This window comes from Seriola aureovittata, chromosome 6 (assembly GCF_021018895.1).
Source record: "Seriola aureovittata isolate HTS-2021-v1 ecotype China chromosome 6, ASM2101889v1, whole genome shotgun sequence".
NCBI classification, from domain to species: domain Eukaryota; kingdom Metazoa; phylum Chordata; class Actinopteri; order Carangiformes; family Carangidae; genus Seriola; species Seriola aureovittata.
In genome coordinates this window covers 5,995,024-6,017,276 of record NC_079369.1, presented here as the reverse complement: position 1 = coordinate 6,017,276, position 22,253 = coordinate 5,995,024, and the positions used below count along the sequence as shown (strand labels likewise).

General features: G+C 38.9%; 1 protein-coding gene across 1 annotated transcript in view; it reads right to left on the bottom strand.

Annotated features, from left to right (window-relative positions):
• Nucleotides 1–22,253, bottom strand: part of LOC130170887 (inactive N-acetylated-alpha-linked acidic dipeptidase-like protein 2) — a 431,329-nt gene that overhangs the window by 287,477 nt on the left and 121,599 nt on the right. Inside the window, exon 4 of the mRNA XM_056378584.1 lies at nt 20,184–20,265. Coding sequence (XP_056234559.1) covers nt 20,184–20,265 — 82 coding nt within the window. The remainder of the gene's footprint in view (nt 1–20,183; nt 20,266–22,253) is intronic.

Sequence of the window (22,253 nt, the reverse complement as noted above, 5' to 3'; positions counted from 1 at the left end):
ACATGTGTTTTGAGTTACATTGGCTGAATGGAGCTCGGATCAGGTTCAAAATGGGTGGAGCTATGCTTGGAATTATTTACATGGCTGTTCAGATTTAATAAAGATCATTACCCTGGCTGATTTTCAAAGTTTATCTTAATGGTGAATGCTTTATGTTCATTGCTACCAACACCACCATCAAAACAAAGGCTTGTTTTTGTTGAAAGATGCCTGCCTCTTACAATAAGAGCATGAATAATCTACCGTGACATCAGATGCCAATAGCATGCTATAAAGAAAGAGGAGTGTGTTCATGAGATTGAATTATTCTTCAAAAATCTCTTGACGGAGAACCACAGTGGGACACACAATTACCATGCATGAAATCTACAAGGAATGGAAGGCCTGTTTTGAGTCTTATTAAATACATAGATACAATTTACTTGCTAAATATGCGTTTTTATTGGGATGTGTACATATTTTTTATCCATAAACAAGGAATGCACTGTGTATCTTAATTCTAAATAGAAGATATGGATGACAGATGAATGGATTGTTGAACTTGGAATTTGTGACATAAAAGATATTTCTAGAAAACGGGGTTTGGGTACTTTGAATCATTTTGTAATCAATATGAGCCCCAGGGTCTTCATTTTCTTTTTATGGTGTTCTGTGGGGTTCTCCACTCACCAGACACGCCTGAGAGCGTTAGAAGGTAGAAATTAGTGTGTAGAACCAGACAAATGGAATTATATGTGTTGTATTCAGTTTTCTCACAGATATTTATAATCGATCAGTTCAAATGAGAAAGCAGTAGTTGGGCATTTAAACATTTAATAGATGTAGTGCATGGTACTTACACCAAGGTCTATGTAGCCGAGTGAGTGTTACTGTATTGTCAATGTATAGCTGTATGGTTTGTATACTATATGGAAAACCATAAAACACTCAAGAAAACAAAAACAAAAAAAAAAAAGAATATCAAATTGTCCTAGATTGTATATAAAATACATGGGACCAGTAAGGAAACTCTTCAGCAGCTTCGCAGATTAAGGTGTGTGCATGCGTGCATGAAAGAAGTAGGCTACTGAATAACAAAAGCAAGTTTAATTATTGTAAAAAAAATAAAAATAAAATAAATAAATAAAAGATGCAAATACAGTGAAATTAAATTTGCGATAAAGAGTTTGACTTTCCAGTTCCTTATCAGTGCAGAAATTTAAGCACAGCTGCCAAGTAGTTCCTCAACTAATAATATGAGTATTACAGTGGTGTTAGCAAGTGAACCTGCCTATCTCAAGTGTATGATGAGTAAGGACTCATCCAGAGGAGCCAAAGCCTGCAGCAAATCCTGCATCTAATTCTCTGCCCAGCATGAACCGTATTCCCTCCAGCCTTCCCCTGGCCCTCTGGGGGGATCTGGATCACTATCTAATGAACCGCCTTCAATTACCCATTCCTCCACTATTTGCCCTCTACAGCTAACTAGAGAGCACGATCAAGTGCCTCCTTCTTCCTATTCCTGTGGACCATCGGGCCCTCAGAAGGCCGTTGAGGTTTCACCGAGGTTACCGTAGGCAGACAAAGCCCCGGAGAGCTCTCCAGCGATGCAGCAACTCTGAAGCCACTCTGTCTTCAGTCTTAACAGGCTTAGATTATTTTCTGTCTAGCCTGATCTCTCGAAATTTTGGGACATGAGCATAATTTCTAAAAACGCTAATAATGTTCTTCATGCATAGTTAGAAATAGTAAGAAATTGCAATTTGCTACATTGAAAGGATTATGTCAAGGAGACATAACTGGCAACAGGCAGCAGTTTGACATTGAAATAGCAAAGTAGAGAGTTAAATGTGTAGAAGTTTTGTTGGTGGATTTCTGGATATATTTACCTTGAATCCTGATACCCTATCCTTTACCTATAACTAGCAATTTTGAGGTTGCTTGGGAGGTTGGGCACCCGTGAGGAGCTGCGAGGGTGAAAACATTACTTTTTGCAATGTTTAAGTATTACCAAGCCAATATTTCATGTTTCAAGCACCCCTCCTGAGGCTTTACGAAAGCATTTGTAGTTGCCTAAACACAACGCATTTTTAGAAATCAGAAATGCAAGCCAGAAAGTTTTATTGCTGACACCGGCAAACTGAAAAATTGGAGCTGACCAGAATGTTCTTTGAAGCCTTTAAACATCTTGCTAAAATATAATTTTTCAGATTGTTTAGAATGAGTGAAGGACATTTGATTTCACAAGAAATTGTCTTGGCTCTTCTTTCATTTGAAAATTCAAGGTATTTTCAATCCAAACTTGAGTCTGTGTTGTACCAATATTTCAAAATGCTTCAATATGTGTTGAAACCTTTTGTAGTGCAGTCATTGTTGTGTCCCTGGGAACATTATCTGTGGTCAGCTAACCCCTGAAACTCTGGGGAGCTCTAGTTCCATCATACAGCTGTCCCCTGTAGAGGTTAGATAACTGATGATTTCATAACCTCCCATGTTCCTCCAATAATGTGGCAAATCTTAACCCTCGAAGAGTCTTGATTAGTCAGTCTGCTTGGTTTCACACTGCTGAAGATGTGACCTTGATTGTCACAGCTGTTAAAAAATGGTTTGCAGTTATTTTTCTTCACATTCTGACCAGCCCACAGTGCCTGTCCTTCCTCCAATCCATTTGTTCTCATGAGATGTAATTACTGCTGCATCTCAGAAATCAATTCTCCTTACCTTAGATTAGATATGTCACACTCACATACACACACACAACTGTACACACTAAAATTATATGCCACAACTCCACATAGGTTTGCTAATCTATTAATCATTTAATAATTTTTTTTATAAATTCAAACACCAAAAAAATACCCTTCCTATCAGTGTTTCAATAAATGTGTTACTGTATGTATTTCAGAAGTAAATGTTTTTTTTTTATTTTGGACTTTTTATGGATCTGTTGAACATGAAGCCATTCTTTAATTTTTTATTTAAAAAAAATTATGAATTTTTCAAAAATAGGAAATGTTTTAATGCATATTATTGTATTGTATAGAAATTGTTATCATAATAAACAATTTAAGCAAAATTATTCAGTACGTTTATTATTCAGGTTAACATTTCTGTACAAAGCACATTGTTAATATATTGTTAGATGAGTGTATTAAAATAGCTATGACACTAAAGCTATAGCCGGTACAGTTTCCATTTTTACTCTACTACTGAGCATCAGTGTAATTACTGCCAATGCTATTCTACATAACTAAAACCAGCGGAACATCACCAAACACTATTTTTATTCTGCAAAAACCATTCTGGGCAACTGAGGAAAACCTGCTTTTGCACATCTGCAAATGCCACCCTCCATAAACACAAACAGGGACAAAGTTTAGGTTCCAGTTGATTTAGGGAATTACTGAGCCTTTAAAAAAAATGAAATTATATATCTTGACCTGCTTCTAAAGAATTACGTCTTTAGTAGGAAATAATGGGCTTGGACTACAAAGGTCAGGCAGTATTGACAGTGATGGTCTTTTCGTGGGATTTACATACAACAAGACAAATACAGAAGATTTCAAATTTTATCTTTTAAAGCTATGTTCAGACTGACAATGCCACTGCTTCAAAAAGCACAGCTCCTTCATTTGTTTCAATGAGACCACTGTTGAATCAGAGGGCTGTGGCAAAAAAACCTTAGACGGTATATAAAGATGGATGTAGCCTCCACGACATCACCCATAGGTTTCTGAAGAACAACTCAGATAAGGCTGCCTCACTGACCCCATCTTGGCACTGCCTAACTCCACCTAACTCTCGGCTAATCCAAAAATAGTAAACGAGGTGTGGCGTGTGTGGAGCTGAGATTTAAGAGCAAGCTGATTTAATAACTTTGGCAAACATATGGTCCCATTAGCATCATTAGCACAACTGAGCCTCTAGGCATCTTGTTCGAAGGCTAACCCAAGGCTAATTCACTTCCTGGCTAATAAGCTAGTTAATGAGCTAAGCTAACAAGCCAGGTAGAGCAGAAAAGTTAAACTTGGTATGACTTTTTTTGTAATGCAACTGTGCTGACTAAGCAAATACATGAAAGGATACACAACTACTAAATGTATTTATAATATGCACAGGTATGGTGTCTCATAGCATTATAAACAACTTTGCAGTGTTTTGGTTTCTGAGAGGCCTTTCAGCTGATAGATTCTTTGATAAAAACTGGACACCTTACTTTCATCCTTGCTTATTGAAGAGAACAATCTATGTCACAAAGTAACTACTTCAAGAATATGCTTAACTAATCTATAAAACTAATTGTCAAACCCCTGTGTCTTGTTTAACAAACCACTTGTAAAAAAGTATTTCTATGAATATTTTGCTATTAGCATAGATATTTAGCTTTGCTACCATTTAACTGCAGTTCATCTCTACCCCCCAACCTGACCCTCTGTCTCATTAGCATATAAGGTACTGCAATTGTCATAGCACGAGGAAATCAAACATATTATTTTGGGTTCATTAATGGAATTAGCGTTTAAGGAACATCGGGTTATTAATGTGCTAATTTAATCCTGTCAGTTACATAGGATTTCTTTTTCTTTTGAGTGCCATAGTAAGACAGACAAAAAGAGAGAGAGAGAGAAGGAGAGAGAGGGGTAGTGAAGTGGAAAATGCAGCCCAGCAGTGTTTCAATCAGTAGAACCGAAGACCTGCCTCTGAAACAGATAGCTTGATAATAAACTAATTATGATACAGTCAGATGTGTCAACAGCCGTGCGCTTGACACCTGTTTCAATCTCCACTCAGAGACGTTCCACTGCACCCTCATTTGCAAGAGAGATCCAAGTCTCATGTGCTATGCAGACAGCTATAATGTGGTTTCAGTTTATATGATATGTATTCATATCGAGAGAAAATAATGAAAATTTACCCTTAAATTTATCCAAGCACTGATCAACTGTTAAGCACAACGACCTTTTTCTTCATTAGTCTGATTAGTATCTTACAGCATGTTCAGAGGAAGGCAGATTTGATTATTGATTTGAAAACCATAAAGTGAAATTGGTTTAGAAAAACATGCAGCAGAAATCAGCAGGGCGATAGACGAGTGGTTTTGGTTGATGTCTTTCCATAGTCCAGTCAGTATGATTGGTGGTTTAAGCTCACATCTTTCAAAGCAGATTCAATGTAATTAGAGAAGGTTGTACAGAATGTAGACAAGATTAATGGATCCTCTACTTCAACAATGTATACATGTCTCTCTCGATTTTATTATTCTACCACGCTGCATTCATCTTTTGTTGCCTGCTGCATTCCAAGCCACTGTTTTCTTTGTTTGATCTGTTTTTTAGTTTTTCTTTCGCTCATTGTGAACATGTCTGTGCTCGAGATGCCGGGTGGAGGACACTTTACAGAAACCTGGTAAACATCGACCATTTACTGATGACTATCATTCTCATTTTTGTATGATGGATGGGATGGGTTAAAGGAAAAATTATTTAAAACAAATGAGTGGAGTACCACAGGAACACATCTGGGCAGGGTTCAAATTAAGGTTGGCTCGTCGAGGCCCAACACCTTACTAAAACACTTTATGTTGGTTTTTCCCATAACTCAGCAAAAGAATAAAGTGCTTATACAGTACACTTGCTTTTAAAAAAATCATAATATAAAGAGTTAGATTGGATTGCTTGCCGTTTGAGGTGTCCTGTCAACCCTAACCCTGCAGACAGTTAAAATGTGTGCTCTTATTCATAAGCAATACCAAAATATCCTCTTTCCCCACATTGCCGTCGCTTCCTCTGTTACAGAATAAGGTTTTCCGAACACATTTGCTGGAAGTAGTGCTTGCTGTGCCACTTCTCACCATTGAGCTTGACTTAATCCTGTGAATTTCGGTATAATGGCAATGAAGCACCTCTCTGCAGCGGGTGAGATCCTATGTTTGCTGAACTGTTTTCCCCACAGGGTACCTCAGCAGAGCTCATTTAGCGGCCTGATGCTTTGTAATTAAGAGTAGCTCTGGATAGCATCACCAGTGCCCAGTCAGTTCCTGCATTCTGTTTTCTATTGGAGAGACTGCTAATGAGTCTATTAGTCTCCTGTGAGGGGTGGGGTGGAGTGGGGAGTGGGGATGGGGAGTAATAATATGCCAGATGTTTGTTGACATGGACTGAAGTAAGTGTTTACATGTATGCATCTGGGTGTGTCTCTGCGTTTTGTTTTTGTTTTTTGTTTTGTTGAGGGTGGGCGGGGGTGGGGGGTATGTTTGACCAGATGCATAAGTACATGCATAAGTACATCTTCATTTTATCAGCTGTTTTAATTTAAATGACAGTGCTAGGGTATAGAAAGAAACACAGTGCCCTACAAGAACTTAGCTAGCATCTATAGATACTTGACTTCCACGTGAAATGTTCTGATTCTTTGTCTGATTTTTCTTCTCTGTGATGTGTCCCTTCCTTCACATATGATGTGTATCATGGTAAATGAATATCAGTTGAAGCTGATTCCACTGGCCACTTGGGAGCAGTGGAACGGGCTGAAAACGTCAATTATTACCTCATAAAGATTTTATGGCTAACGTGTTGGCAAACAGTTGCCAATGTAATCATCAAGTAGACATAGAGCAACATGAGAATTCATTTGAATTTTGAGTGTTTGTCAGTGTGATAAATATAAGTCCAATCTTCACTCTCCTAATTCTGTTTTGGTCTCCGCCAACTCATGAGAAAAATACCTTCAGCTGCTTCTCTCTATGTTCGTCAGCGACTCTAACTTTGTCTTCCATGCTGGGCAAAACTAAAACAACAAGCGTATAGGGGCTAAATAGCTGGGCTGAGGAGAACCGCAGAGTTGGATGATAATTATATGTAGGTTCATCACAATGCACATCTTTTACATTACACATTGTAATATAAAAGTTCTATTGGTGGAGCTTTAAAATTTGAGCTACACCATAAAAAAAGCTCAGTTTCGTGACCAAAAGAAACCATATGAAATTAAGAAGTCAGCCAGTGTTTTTTCAGCAAATAATGCCAAACTTGTGGCAGCTCATTTCTCTTTATTTAGCCTCATGCTGAATAAACACAGTATTATCATTCCATTCCATTTGACTGCGTTCATCTTCAAATCTCATTTCACACTTGCATATCAAAACAGATGCAGAGAATAACCCAAAATCTATTCAATAACCTGTGATTTCTCTCAATTAACATCTACTTTATAATATGCGGGCATAGACAGCCAACCTTCCCTGTTATTGTAAAACAAAGAACTGGAAGAAGCATTATGGCATTATGGGATGTATCCTACACTGTGAAAGCACGCTGTCAGCCCATTGTTATGATGTGCATTGATTGAAGTGAAAAGCCTGAGCCATTATTCAAAGCCATCCAGCACTCAATTAACACTCCATTTGCATTATGGCAGAGCTCTACTGCCGGCTCTTGATTAATACGTCTCCTTCTCCCTTGCCAGTCAATCATGAATCATCCTCTCTGCCACAGGACAACGCTTCACTTCCCTGGCAGAAGAAAAGAGGGAAGGAGGGAGGGATAAGGGAATGGGAAGTAAAGGTGGAGGAAGAATGGGATGGGAAGTGGAGGAGGGAATTCAACACTGCTGACAGAGGGAGATGAGAAGGATTGACGAGAGGAAGAGCCAGAGGAAGATGGGGGGGGGGGGGGGGGGGTAAGATGGAATATGAGGGCCGTGGGAGTCAAGAGAGAATGAATCAAAACAATGAAGGATGGACAGTGGAGAATTGAAGGAAACAAGCTAAAGGGAGGTGGAGAGGAGGATGGCTGCTGACAAGGTGTGATTATAGATGGGGGTAATGGATAATGATAAAGAAAGAAACAATATAGTAAGAGAGTGAGAGAAGAGTCAAATAAATAATAATATAGAACTGATTCACATGTGAAAATTAAAGAAAATATTGGGTAAAATCTCTGACCATGGTACGCTGCTGAAAAACAGTAGTTTGCTCCTGTCAGGTTTGGAGTGTGTAGCTGCCCTATGTGAAGGAGTTCAAGTACCTTGGGGTCTCGTACACGAGTCGGGGTAAGATGGAGCAGGAGACCGACAAATGCAAATTACTATAGTGTCAACAGTAATGCAGGCATATTACCAGACTGGTGAAGGAGCCGAGCCTTGATTTGCCAGTCAGTCCGCATTCCAATCCTCATCTATGGTCATGGGTAGTAAACAAATGAGATGACAGTTACACGTTGCTGAAGTGAAGTTTCCTTGGCAGGGTGGTTGGGTTTTAAACATAGTGAAGCATTGAGGAGTAGTGCTGGGAAAAAAAAAAAAAAAAATGGACAAACTAATCTTTTCTGCGGGTAATTTTGTGAATTCGATACAAATCAAGTTCACACTGGTACGTACTGCCTCCAGGAAATAGCTGTAGGCTTGCATTTTAGTCTGACGCCGACAAAAGCTTTCACCTTCCCTCACCTACCTACCTTCATATGTTTTAAAAACCAGACATCAACCTTAAATAGTGTTGCAAAATCATCGTGTAACATAGTTTAGCTTCATGATGTACAGGTGGTTACATACAGTATATACGCAGCCAACAGCTTAATATTTTGGGAGGATAATGAAGCATATTGTTCTACTTCCACTAAACACAGATATATTATGTTAGTGTGCCATGGACTGTTTTGGTCTGAAAGGTACGCAACACCCAGTATTCCTAATGGCTAAGAATACTCAGTACATTTAGAGGTCCACATACAGTCTATACAGTGTTGGGGAAGCCATTTTGAAAGCTTTGCAAGCAACCAATTAATTCACACTGGAAGAATTTGAACTACAGCAAAGCTAGGGAGGAATCTAGTTACTTATTAAAAGTAGTTCAAACTTTATAAATAAAAAAAATAAAAAAACTATTTAAATGTGAATGGGGTTCATGACCTGAATTACTGGCGCAGTCCGGTCTTAGTTAAGGTAGGGTTAAGTTGAGGAAACAAAAGCAAATGGTAAAGGTGAGGGTATAGTTAAAGTAGTGCAACTAAAAAACGTTACTGGAGACCGACTAAGACAAAAAGTCTGCTCGCCTGCAAAAAAGAAAAAAAAAGTCAGATGCATTACACTCCACTCCTCTGCCACCAACTTTCAAAAATAGATACATCTTCATCTAAGCTATTTTGTAACATCTAAAAAGCATCCCAAAACCTGGTTAAGTGTAAGGAACCATGACATCAACACAACAAAATAAAAATGTAATTTCACTCACTGAATGTGCAAATCTGCTCTTATCGCGGACATGATTGCTTAGAAGTTGCAATGGACCATTTGCACAGGAAATGGTTCACTACAGTCTGTCGCCATAGCATCAAAGAAATATCTTAATGTTCACATGGTGAACAGTCACCCATGTGAAAATTGACTTGTGCACATACCAAACAGGAGGAGAGATGTTGGCAAATGAAGACAGAATGGTGCTGATGGCAGTGACAGAGATAAGGGATAGGAAGAAGAGTGGAAGACGGAATGATGAAGGATAAAGATTAATGGTTTGCTGGGAGATGTATGGAGGAGGGGGGGCTGGTGAGGCACAGGAAGGGATACAGCTATAAAAGAACAAGCGAGTGACAAGGGAGGGAGGAAGGAGGAGAAATGTGTTCAACACGATCCTCCCTTTTGATTTAAAGCCTTGGTGAAATAATGAGCCATAATTGTGTAGCGAGATAAGAGTTGGGGGAAAAAAAACACACAAAAGACAGAAAGAATGGAAAGAAATTTAATATCTTCTACTTTTAATGACTAAGTGTAAACTGTATCAGCTCAGGGTCAATTTTATCCACATAATACCTCTTGATACACAACAATACACAACACACAAAAACAAGGCTGCAAAGATATTATTCCCATTGCTGGATTCTTGTTACGAAATGTTGAATAAGAAAAATAAGAAGATAAAAAACATCTTCAATGTTGCTGTTCGAAGTTCTTTAAATATAAACCAAGAAAAAAGAACTGTATTTGTCCGATTAATCACCAAGTATTATTGTATAAGGCAGAACACTGCTAGCACTTGGTTATGCTAGTTCCCCATGTATGTGGATTTACAATGGCCCTATATCACAATGATCTTACTTGATTTGATATTACTAAACCATTTGAAAATCCTGTGGAGTAAATATTCATTTAATTATTAAAGAAAATATTCATTCATTATTTTTGTTCAAAGGTGTACATGCACACAAATGAGCTGAGGTAAATCTTGCCAGTTAGAGAGCAAAGGAATAGACAAGCACTGAAAAGCCTTCAAACCATTTGCAATTAAAGGAAGTGATATAGCTATCTTCTTTTTCTTCTTCTTGGTATTATTATTATTATTTTCATTTTTCTTTTTTTTCTTTCTGACTTGGTGGGGTACCATACTACCGAATGGTTGACTGTGGGCTGGGAACTTCTCAAGTACTTTTCCACTAGTATTCAAATCATGACATGCTGTAATATGTAAGAGAAAAAACAACATAGTATTTGTAAATAGGGCACATAATAATTTCAGCTACAGCATTAATGTTTCATCCTTGGAAATGGAGTTGTGTTTGTGAAAAGTGTGTTTCAATGCATGCATGCATCCTCTTTGGGCTCTCTCAAAAACTTAGACATGCCAAGAATCCCCTGATGGTCAGTGATGGGGTCAATGTGAAAAAGTAGCTCTTAGGTATAACAGCCAGTACTTCCCTACAGTGGAAGTTGCCTAGGACTAGAGTAATCAAAAAAATGGAAAAATGGTTTGGGTGCAATAAGCTGAGCAATTTGTAAACAGAAAAGTTCACATGACTACAATAATATATACAATGCCTTCCTCCCTACTCACTTGCGTTAATGTGGAATGGCCTGGCTCCCAAAAATACAGTGAGGGCAGTGTAGCAAAACAGGATTAGGCTTAACTTCCCCTTGCAAAAGGAAAAAAAAAAAAAGGTTCAGCAACCCTCTAACAACTCTAACATCAGACAGACGTTAATTTTTGGTTCAAAATGAAAATGGGCTGATGTCAAAACCAAACATTGACTAACTGACATTGTAAAGTTTAGCAGAGGTTAAGGAGAAGTTTAGGAGATTTTGCTCACAACTAGAATGTCAGTATTTTTTATGTCAAGATGACGTTGGCATGAGACGTCTGGAAGATGTCGGATTTGGGTTACTTAACAACACAGCGTAAAACTAACAAAATATCAATGTCAACTGTCGTCAGTATTCTACATCTAATTGCCGTTGGCATTTGACGTCCTGACACTGATTTCGGTCACCCGACATCACAAACTCCATTCAATCAAATATCAATGTCTAACAATGTTGTTGGCTAAATGTGCTCCTCCTGGAAAGTGGCTGGTATGGACAGCATAGTGGCAGATTAAAGTAACTGTACGTACAAGCAGTTTTTAAATCAGTTCATCACAACGCCCCACCATTCCTACTTTACTTAACCTTACTTTATGTCAAAGACAGTGTGGCTTTCAATATCATACCCACTCCATTTTCTTTTCATTATTTCTAGTTCACATCAACATTACACTGTAAGTGAGCAGCAATTTCCGTTGCTTTACAATAATGAGATTACATGCTAGTGTGAGGTTTTAGCAAGTGTTAGCAAGAAATCCATATCCATTCTCTGCCAGTTTTATGTCCACACCAGGTCTATTTCTTCATCTAGTCAAGCCTTGCTGTTCTATGTTGAGCAAGTCATCTGAAATGTGTGAGAAAACAACCTTATATGTCAAGCTCAGCGGTGGGGAGAGGATCTACCTGACAACAAATTAATGAAAATGTCACTGACTTATACCTCCATCTCTTCGTTTCATAAACGCTCCACTGAGCATATTAACATAGCGGCCAGGATGCTTTCACTCTTCTCCCTAACCGCCCTCATTCATGTCTTCTACAGTAACCTCTCTTCATTCTTCTTTCTCCCCTCTCTAATCTCCTGCATGCATGTCTGTGCTCACTGTTTGAACCTCGCATGCTTGTTTGATTAGAGAGTAGAGAGTAGAGCAGGGCCTGTGCAAGGCTTTAAATGATCTTTTACTTTATCTTGACATAACAGAACCATGGCCCTGTGAAACCAGGAACTACAGGTTAATGGGAGCCAAGACAGTCAAAGCCATTCCATCAGTAGTGGTAGTCTGCCCAAAAAGGTCAACCTCCGGTCCACACGGCCCACCGAATGGAAATGTTGGAGAGGGGGAAGGAAGGAAGGAACGTTCGTTGGAGGTGTGGTGAATGCATTTTTTTTTTTTTACATCTGGACTAAGCTGAAGTCAAATTATTTGATTGATTATATGTAAAAAAAAAAAAAAAAAAAAAGAAATCACACAAATCAACAAACAAAAGGCTCAATAGGTAATCCATGGCCCCAAACCTTTTCTTTGGAGAGGAAAAGGAATTGGAAATGCCACTCAACTTGCTACGCATTCCGCTGGAGGGGACACAAGCCATAGGTCACAGGAAGACCATTGAATTGTACTGTGGTCTTTGAAAGGCTGGCTTCCAGTGTGAGAATATCGACACATTCTTGTTTCCCCACACGGATGTGAATACATCCAATGAAAAGAAGCTCTGCTCGGCAATTGCAAAACGGATCACAAGTTAACATATTGTCTTGTATTATATTCACATCTATAGCAGTAGCCGTGTGCATGTCAGCATGTTCATCAGTTTTTACTACAACTACTGTTGTGTATAATATGCAGTGTTTCTGTTTGTGTTTTCCAATTTCCAGTGTGTCCATGTATGTATCATAACTCATTGAATTTTTCTTTGTCTTTTGTTCTTGTGTTTCCTACACAGAGCCTGAATGAATTGTTTGAAACAACTTCAGCTCTTGTTTCTACTTGAGGAAAAACAAAGAAAGAAAAAATCTTACATCTTCTCAGTGGTTCTTCACTGCTGATTAACACTTTTTCATTTTGGCACTTACTTGAAACTAGTTTATCCCTCAGATGGTAGAATCCTTGAATTGTTTTGTTGTTACTGAAAGACTAGTTAAAGGAGTTTTTTTTTGTTGAAAGAATACAAAACTGTATATCCTGGATTTCTTTTAAAATAACATTGTGCTGTTTGTTTCTTTGGGTTGAAGACTTCGTGTCTCCCTGCCTTATGCCCAGTGCCTCCTGGGATACATGCTAACCTCTAGCATTCCTGATAACAGTGAGGACAATGAATGACAAAAAGAAAACTGGAAATTTATTTTTTTGTAGTCATTGGAGCTAATGCATGAACTGGGCATTTAGATAAATGGGTTTAAACCTTGTAATGGACTTTCCTGTTGCTCTTTTGACAGATGAACGCAAGCGTTGCATCAGAACCTTGTGGTGAGTACACTGGACTGCAGAGTAAACAGTAAATACCATGAAACCATTTGGGAAGGTTCAAAGTTTTCTCACTTTCTGAAAGAACATAAATAATATTTAATTGGGCCTTTCTGCCTCCTGCTTGAGTATTTTTCTTCGAGCAAGTATTACCAGTTCCCCTCCCTCCCTCCATCCATCAGGTCTATCCCCGGTCACTCACACTACACCACTGTCCATTTCCTACATTTGCTCAGTCATGAAAATTTCATTGGTCTGTATCCATTGTTAGCTCATGGAATCATTCAGGTGGAAGACCCAGGGGGAGACCAGCTACTGGAGCTGTGATTGCCTGAAATACAGACGGACAATCGGACGGATGGATGCATTGCTCTCTTGGAGGTGTAAACTTTACATCACGCCTATCTAGGGACACTGTCAGCAAAAGCAAAAAAAAAAAAAAGTCTGCAACACATCAGCCTGGGGCGGCCACAGATCCACTGAGCAAAGCCTGGTAGCCATTTCCTGGCTTGTACTGTCTGTGAAATACTACCCTTTGATCTTTAAAGATGTCCATAAGAGCGTTTGCCTAAAAACACCTCTGTCTCCGAGGATAATGGATTTACCAATTGGCCACTTTACAGTACAGGCAGCTATGGATCTCCCTCTTAGAGAGTGATTTCTCTGGCAATCAGAATATTTAATCAGAGTTCAAGAAGCCACAGAGACTGTCTTCTGATTCCGTTAATTGCTTTCAGCTCTTGGACGCACAGTTCTCTCCTCTCATTGGAAATTTCCAATTTAGAGCCATTTCATTTATTTATTTTTTTTCTTTCACTCCCTCAGTTCTCATTCTGTGTAGAGCAGCGAGCCGTTCTGTTCGGCACAGCAGCTAAATTGCAAGCATTAATCATTTCAGAGTCATTATCAGCATTTTAAAGGTGAAAATCCAAACAAATTGTTTTTCATTTGGCGCAGGCTTAATAGGATTGTTTTCCTGTAACTTGCAGTCTTGGAGCATTTAAGACAAACAATTAACAGTAAATTGGTAACTCTGCTTATCTGTTCCCAGTTCTACATAATATTAAATCTTTAATGAAGAATCACCTCAAATCAAGGAGGCGTAGTACAATCAGACAGCACACTAGGTGTTATCATCATAAAATTGGATATCAGATTGATAAATAAATTGACAATCAGTAGATTAAAGTGTCAGTTTATCTAAACCATAAAAAAATATTTTCTCACTTACCCTTAGTGGTATTTAACCTTTGTTCAGGATTTACAATATCTGAGGCTTTTGCAGAACACCAATACCAATGAGGTCAATAGATTTTTTTTTTTTTTTTTGTCTATGACGGCCATCAGATTTAACAACAGCGTACAGCGGCATAGTGACGCTGTACTTGAGCTTCGCAGTGTTGGGAGCTAAATGGTAAAAGTCAACATGCAAATGCACATGAGAAATAGGCTACAGCCGAGGCTGATGAGAATGTCATTAGTTTTGCAGGTATTTAGTCATAGTATTAGACTAACTGAAATAGTGACTAGATGACAGTGCTAGTTGAGACTTTAGGGCATCTCCAACATTATTACAATTATATCCTGTGTGAAACATGAATGTCTTTCAAATTTCCCGATAAGTTATGTAACAGTTGTTGAAATATTTCACTTAAAACCAAAAATGTCAACCTGGTAGTGGTGCTGGATGAGAAGTCAGGAGACCACTAAAACACCCAACCTATTGGGCTTCATTACATCAAACAATAGCTATGATTATATCTGCTGATAAAATGTTCGATATTAAGTCCTTTGTTCTGTGTTTTGATGGCAAGTGAAAGAAACTCATAAATAGACACTTAAAATTAGAATTACATTTGTGCATATGCTGTGTTCACCTGTGACGCAGTGGTTGGTAAAAACATGCTGTTGGCTCTAGGACTACAACTAATGATTTCTTTAAAATTATCAAATAATTACCTGATATTTTCCTGATTGGGCATTAGTCCGTGTAACACACAAAAAAAAACAATTAATAATTCCCACAGCCCAAAGAGATTAGTACGTCTGACTCTAAAATCCAAAATATATTTGATTATAATTTTATAAAACAGAGGAAGGCAGCAGCAGTTTTTTATTTTTTTTTACTGAAACTAAAAAAAACTATTATTTGACTCATTTACTTCAAGTACGCCAACAACTGTGTATTCATCCCGTTCACTGCAATTTTTTCTTCATCTGTCTATCTACTTTCAATTAGAATTGAATTTGTTGCAGCAGGGACTAATTACATATTCATCATCTAAGAATAGGTAAAACTATACTACTGTCATTCTGCACATATTCTAAAGTGTTAGCAAGATACACAAGAAAGTGCTCTGTGAGAGCTCTGATGCATGAAGGCCTCAGGTGATTGTGTTCTTCTTGCCTGCCAGGGAAGATATGCTTGGTGTTTCCCTTCAGGTTAAACACCATTAACTGTCATTTAATTTCTCTCTGCACTAAGACAAGAAGTGTCAGCTGTCTGTAGATGTCGCGTCACCTGTTGGTTGTGCCTATTAGCAGTTTGTAAGCAAAAGTTGTTCAAGAACTCAGTGACTGTGACGTCCAAATGTTAAGGACACAGTTCGCTGCCTTCAGTGTCTACACTCTGTAACCACTCAGCAAATAGTACAGCGCTGAGAGGAAGAGATACGGTGTGTGTGAGTGTTTGCATACATGTGTGCATGTTTGTGACATGGCACAGAACTGAATGGATTGTGCGTGACCGTGGAGCCTCCGGAGCAAAACTGACAGAGATTAAAAATGAGTGGACCGCTGCCACTAAACCACCAACGCAGCAAAATCAACACTGTGTGTACGTACAAAAAGGACACACACACACATAGAGTACATATATATATATATATATATATATATATATATATATATATATATATATACACACACACACACATATGTGGACAGGCCAAGGAAGTGTTCTTAAACCATAATCCTTCTCTTGGACTTCTCTCCTTCCCTGTTTGCGTGGAAAATTGCGATGTCAGAAAGGCTCGAAACATGATGGCTCCTAATATGACGGATTTGAGCATATGGGGAAAAAGGAAAGAAAGAGAGTAGAGAGAGCAAAGGGCATCTTAGATATACATGTTCCCCACCAGTAAACTGCAAAAACTTGAGCATTTAACTTCCTGACTAAACATAAAGTGTTTTTTCTGTGTGAATGAGACCATGTGTTTTGATATATCTACGTACATGAGTGTGTGCATGTGTGTGTGAGTGAGTGAGTGAGTGAGTGAGTGAGTGAGTGAGTGAGTGAGTGAGTGAGTGAGTGAGTGAGTGAGTGAGTGTGAGCCTACAGAGACATACAGCTAAACTCAGTGTCCCAGCAACCCAGGGAGCGCCGCTGGGGAAGACTCTTATTTCTCTCATTTGTAATGATTTCATTGATCTCATGAGCCACTTAAGTCAATTTTTTTCTCAAGATAACCTTATTTTCAAATTCATGACCGCCCCATTTCAGAGATGCTACAAAATAATGATAAAAAGTAATGATCATATAAAATGCTTTTGCCTTTTTTTCCCCTCCCCGCTTCTTATTTCTTCACTTAGCACCTTCCGATCTATTATCTAGGATGAAGACAATTTTTTGTTACGCTATAAAGTGACCTTGTTCTACTGTTGTAAGCTTTGGACTATATTTTAGAGAGGAGAAGAACCTGATTAAATAAAATGCTCATGCAATTTGTAGTGGCAGTAAAATACCCCTGTCCACAAGTGAAAGTTTAAAAATAGGTGCATCAAGGTGGTACTTGTTTGAAGCCTTATGACATAATTGTGTCAGGGCATGGTGGCCCATGGTTAACCCACTGGGAACCCGAGGGCAAAAAATTGACCCCCTGCCAGTGGTAATTTTGATTAAACACAAATGTACGGAGGAACTCCTTGGAGCCTTGCTGAGACATAAGTCATTTAGTTTGTGCTGTATTTTTAAGGTTCCAGTTGTAGATTCTGTAATTGTAAAATGTAAGTGTGGGAGCGAGACTGCACAAATACTTCTTAGTTTTTGATCCTTCCTATTATGACTCAAGGTGACCCCAGATGTTAAAGCTTTCTCCATTTGGCATGAATAGCAATTATTTCTGTTTTATATGTGTTTAACCAATCAGTGATTTCTTCAACGCATAAATGTATGTACAGTCTGGCACCATAGTCACTTGGTGATATCATTATGTAAAGCTGTGTGCGATGTGTAAAATTATGTGAAGATATTATGTGAAGCGAGGTGTTTCCCTGAGCTAGTACATCCATGTAGATTCTGAACTAAAGAAGCCCACAAGAGTTCCTCAGGGGTCCAACCATTTTTCAACCACCAGGGGTCCAACCATTAGCAGAATGGCTTGACAGCAAATGCAGTCTGGCTGGTGTAGCAGGTCGCAGTGGATGGCGGCAGCAAAGGTGACATTCAACCTGACCCCCCCTTCTTCTTCTGGTTTACTACCCACAGTCTCTACCAAAACATTACATAGTGAAGGGACCCTGAACACTACCACCATACATTTAGAATACCTATTTACAATTTAACCATACTGATATTTACCTACACAAGATACACCAACTTTTGACCTAACACAGATTAAATAAAATACATAATAAACTAAAGAAATATCAAACAAGCCAAACTTAACAAAAACCCCTCTACCGACTCCCCTCTCTCTTTCCTGCCCACTTGGTAAAGCCTAACAAGGTAATTGACACCTGCTAAGTCCGGTGGCTGCATTCCCATGTGTGCACTCCATGAAAACACGCCCCCCCGGAATCAGACCTCAAAGAGAGAGTGATTAGTAGAGGTTCCCAAAATAAAAGCACAACAAAAATAACAAAAATGAACTTCTTGTATTAGTCAATGTGTATTGTTTTTCACCTTAGTGAGGGGGATGCTTGCCAGCTCCCTCACAACTACATAAAAGGCTGCTGAGAAGAGGAATTACAATCTTGCCATACTCAGAATTAGCGACTCAAGATGGGATAGATCCGGCCAGAAGCGACTTGCCACAGGAGAGTTACTGCTGCAGTCAGTAGTGGCTTTACAAAGGCAACCAGACTTGTTTGAAGAACATCAAGCAAGTCCAGTTGCCTTTGTAAAGCTCTAAGAAACATCATGACCTGGATGACTGAGAATCTTCACAGACATACTCAGGAAGAGACACCAAGTTTGGAAGAGACTATAGACTACGAAAAGATCATGGCACAGCAAGGTCTAGGAGAGATGAATGACAATGGGGAGAGATTTGCAGATTTATGCATCACCAGCAACATCCTCATTGCCAGAAGCATTTTTCCCACACAGATGGAGACATAAAGCCATCTGGGTACCACTGACCCTCTCCACCAAGAACCAGATAGATAAAGAAGAGTCGGACAGAAAAGAAGAATCACAACACAGCAATTCTGAGGGTGTCAACCAAGTTAGAGGAATACCATCTCTCACTTAGGAACAGGTTCCAAGTCCTAAAAGAGATAACGGAAGAAGAGGAAGAAAGTATTGAGATGAAATGGAAGTTGTGGTGAAGCAAGCAATAAAAACAATGTGCTTAGAGGTACTGGGATTGCATAAATACTACCACAAGGAGTGTTTATCAGCAGTCACTGAAATAGATTTTAAAAAAGAGCAAAGGGAAAAAGGCAGCAATCAACAACAGCTACACAAGAGCTAAGAAAGACAAGGCGCAGAAACAGTATAAAAGAAGAGCATTAAGAAAAGCATCAAAGCAAACAAGAAGAACTATGTCAAGACTCTTGAAGCAGACGCTAAAGAGGCAGCTATTCATGGAACTAAGAAAGACCTGTGCACCACCAAGACGCTGTCAGGAAAGATTAGCAAAGCAGAAAAAAACAGTTAAGAGGTAAGGATGGTAGCATAATCATTGGTAAGGAACGACAGAAGAAAAGATAGGTAGAACATTTTGAGGAACTGCTAAACAGACCAGCCCCACATGACCCACCAGATATATAAACAAGAGGAGAGAGATCAGCTGACAGACTTTAGTCGCAAGGAAGAGATCACAAAAAGCCATTTAGAAGCTCAGAGGCAGCGAGGCAGCAGATAAAAAAGAAACATAAAAGAAAATTTTTCGGCAGAGGTGCTGAATGCTGACACAGAGACGACGGAAGAGATGCCCTAGCCCCTCTTTAAGAAGATCTGGGAAGAGAAACACGTCACAACAGGATGGAAGGAAGGTTACCTCATCAAACTACCACAGAAAGGCAACCTGAGCTCTACTGTTCAAACTACAGAGGGATCACACTACTAACCATCACAAGCAAAGTACACACAACGTAACACCGTCAGCTCTGAGACCAGTAGGCTGGCTTTCGCAAAAAAAGACAGACCTTGCACAGACTAGATTGCAACACTGTGCATCATCCTGTAACAAACACTGGAATGGAACCCACCCCTATATGCTTCATTGACTACAAGAAGGCTTTCGACAGCATGCACAGGGGAACCTCATACATTAAGGGGGTGCCGGAGAGATATACCAATATCATCAGAGGGGATGACTTGCAGAGTGATTCATGGCATTCAACCCACTGGTGCATTTCAAGTACAAACAGGAGTGAGCGAGTGATGTTTGTTATCGCCATTTTTGTTACTGCTGGAATCGACTCGGGTCATGAAGCAATCCACAGCAGAGAAGCGAAATGGCACACAGTGGATGACATGGACACAGCTGGACGACCTCATCTTTGCAGATGAGCCGGCCCCTTCTCATTCACATCCACCAGCAGATGCAGGAAAAGACCAGCATCATCGCATATGACTCAGCTCACCTTAATCTTAAAAGTTCAGTTCAGACTATTTTAAGCGGGGTTGTATTAGGTACTAATCCCGTATCAGTGTATTACCTGCAATTGCCTTGAGCCGGCGCGTTCCCAGTTTGGAGAAGCAGGCAGGAGTATCAGCAGAGAAGCTGAGCAATGGACGAGGCTGTGGATAGGGACAGGAGAAAAAAAAAAAAAATTTAGCCACTTAAAAATTGCAATTTAAATTTATGCTATATTTTGAATATTTTCACTGCTTTATCTTGACATCAAACAGCCCATTCCTTTGGCATTACATTATCGCAACTTATCTCTCACTGTTTGAATAATAGTTCCAGCAAACAAAATAAAATAAACTCCAGTTTAAACTGACACAGCCAGAACAAGGAAGTAATGGGTTCTTTCAGCTTCTTAACATAACCCCAGTTTTAGCACCCCTTCACTTGCTTCCCGTTGCTTTAAGAATACATTTCAAGATTTCATTCATCACTTTAAAGCTTTGAATAGTTTAGCTCCAAGCTACATCTCTAATGTTCTGATCCCTTACAATCAAGAATGTACACTCCAGTTGGCAGAAACAGCTCTTCTCACAGTTCCTGAGTCCAGATTCTCAACAAAGGGTGGAATGGCTTACCACTCACAATGCGCTCAGCTACCCCTGTATTCTTATTTAAACATAAGCTAAAAGCACACCTCTTTAATTCCACTTTTTTGAATCTTATAATTTATTCAGTATTTTGTGGCATGTTTTTTATATTGCATTATTTGTGAACCACTTTGTCACTATGTAAAGTGATTATTATCATTATTATTATTGATATTATTATAACAGACCTTTCTGCCAAAAGTTTGACAACTTCATCAGCAGGTAAACATTGCTTAATTATTAGAATTAATTTCATCTTAATTTTACACAATTATAGATTATGACTTTTTAAAACAATTAAGAATTTGGGAAAATCACAAATCGACAATCCTGTAAAATGAAAAACAAAGGAGTAAAATCTCATGCCACTTTGGAAATTGAGCAGCATCTTAAACCAGCTGCAGTGGTGCACAGTATAAAGAATAAAAGCCCAGGTGAGTCAATACTAAATAAATAGAACAGATAAGAGAGACAGTACAAAGGAAATTACAAAACAAAGGAACTTAATTTGTTGAATCCAATAATTTAGTGTAAAGCCACAGAGGAACCTAAGGAGCAATTCATTTTTTAGAAACCATATGAAACTTCCACGCAGTTTGGCTGCAGGGTAATCCCTACTAAAACTGAGTTTCATGCCCTTGCGATTCGTCCCGTCCATCATATGCAAAATGCACACGAGTTTCACCTAAACCTGTGCACCAGGCGGGGACTGTGGCGAAACCTAGAAAAGTTGCTATATACTATTGTTCACATCTCTGAGAAATGTCACAGCTAATGGAGACGGACCAGCAGTGGTAGGGAAATTAAAAGCAGTAATTGAGAAGTACTTGAATGGCCAACATGCTGTTCTCTGTCCCTAGGGGCTTTTAGACTCTCAGAGCCAGAAGACAGATGACTTTGAAGGTAAGCGTGGATCCATCCACTTCCAGCAGGGCTAAATCACTGTGTCCTGTCACTTTGACGACACCACACAGTGGGCCCATAATATGTCCCATATGGCTGCTCTCTGTGGTGGGGACGCATGCTGTACTTACACAAACGCACTGCATGTGTTAATTTTTATCATTTTTAGAGTGCATATGCTCATATTTATATATTTGGAAATACTGTGTATTTCAGTATAAAGTATTTGTTTTAAATTTCCTTCCTACTGCTGTCATGTTTTACAGCTAGGACTAGAAATAAACATATTTTTTGCTTTTTTAATTAAAACCTTTTTTTTTTTTCCATGAAGAAGTGCTTTTCCACAGCAGTACTCTGCAGTACTGCTTTGAGTTATACGGTTTTACATATTTACACTGTAAGCTGATACAAGATGCCTTCTATTGCTGAGTTTTGAAATAACTTTGTGCCCTTGCAGCTATGTAAATTTGTTCTTTTTCCTCTTCTGCCTAACATCAAATAAGTTACCACGTATGTTTAAACCATGATATAAGGATGATGAAACCCACATATCAAAATATTCAATTTAACCCCTGAGCATCTAGATCCATACATGTATCTGTAAT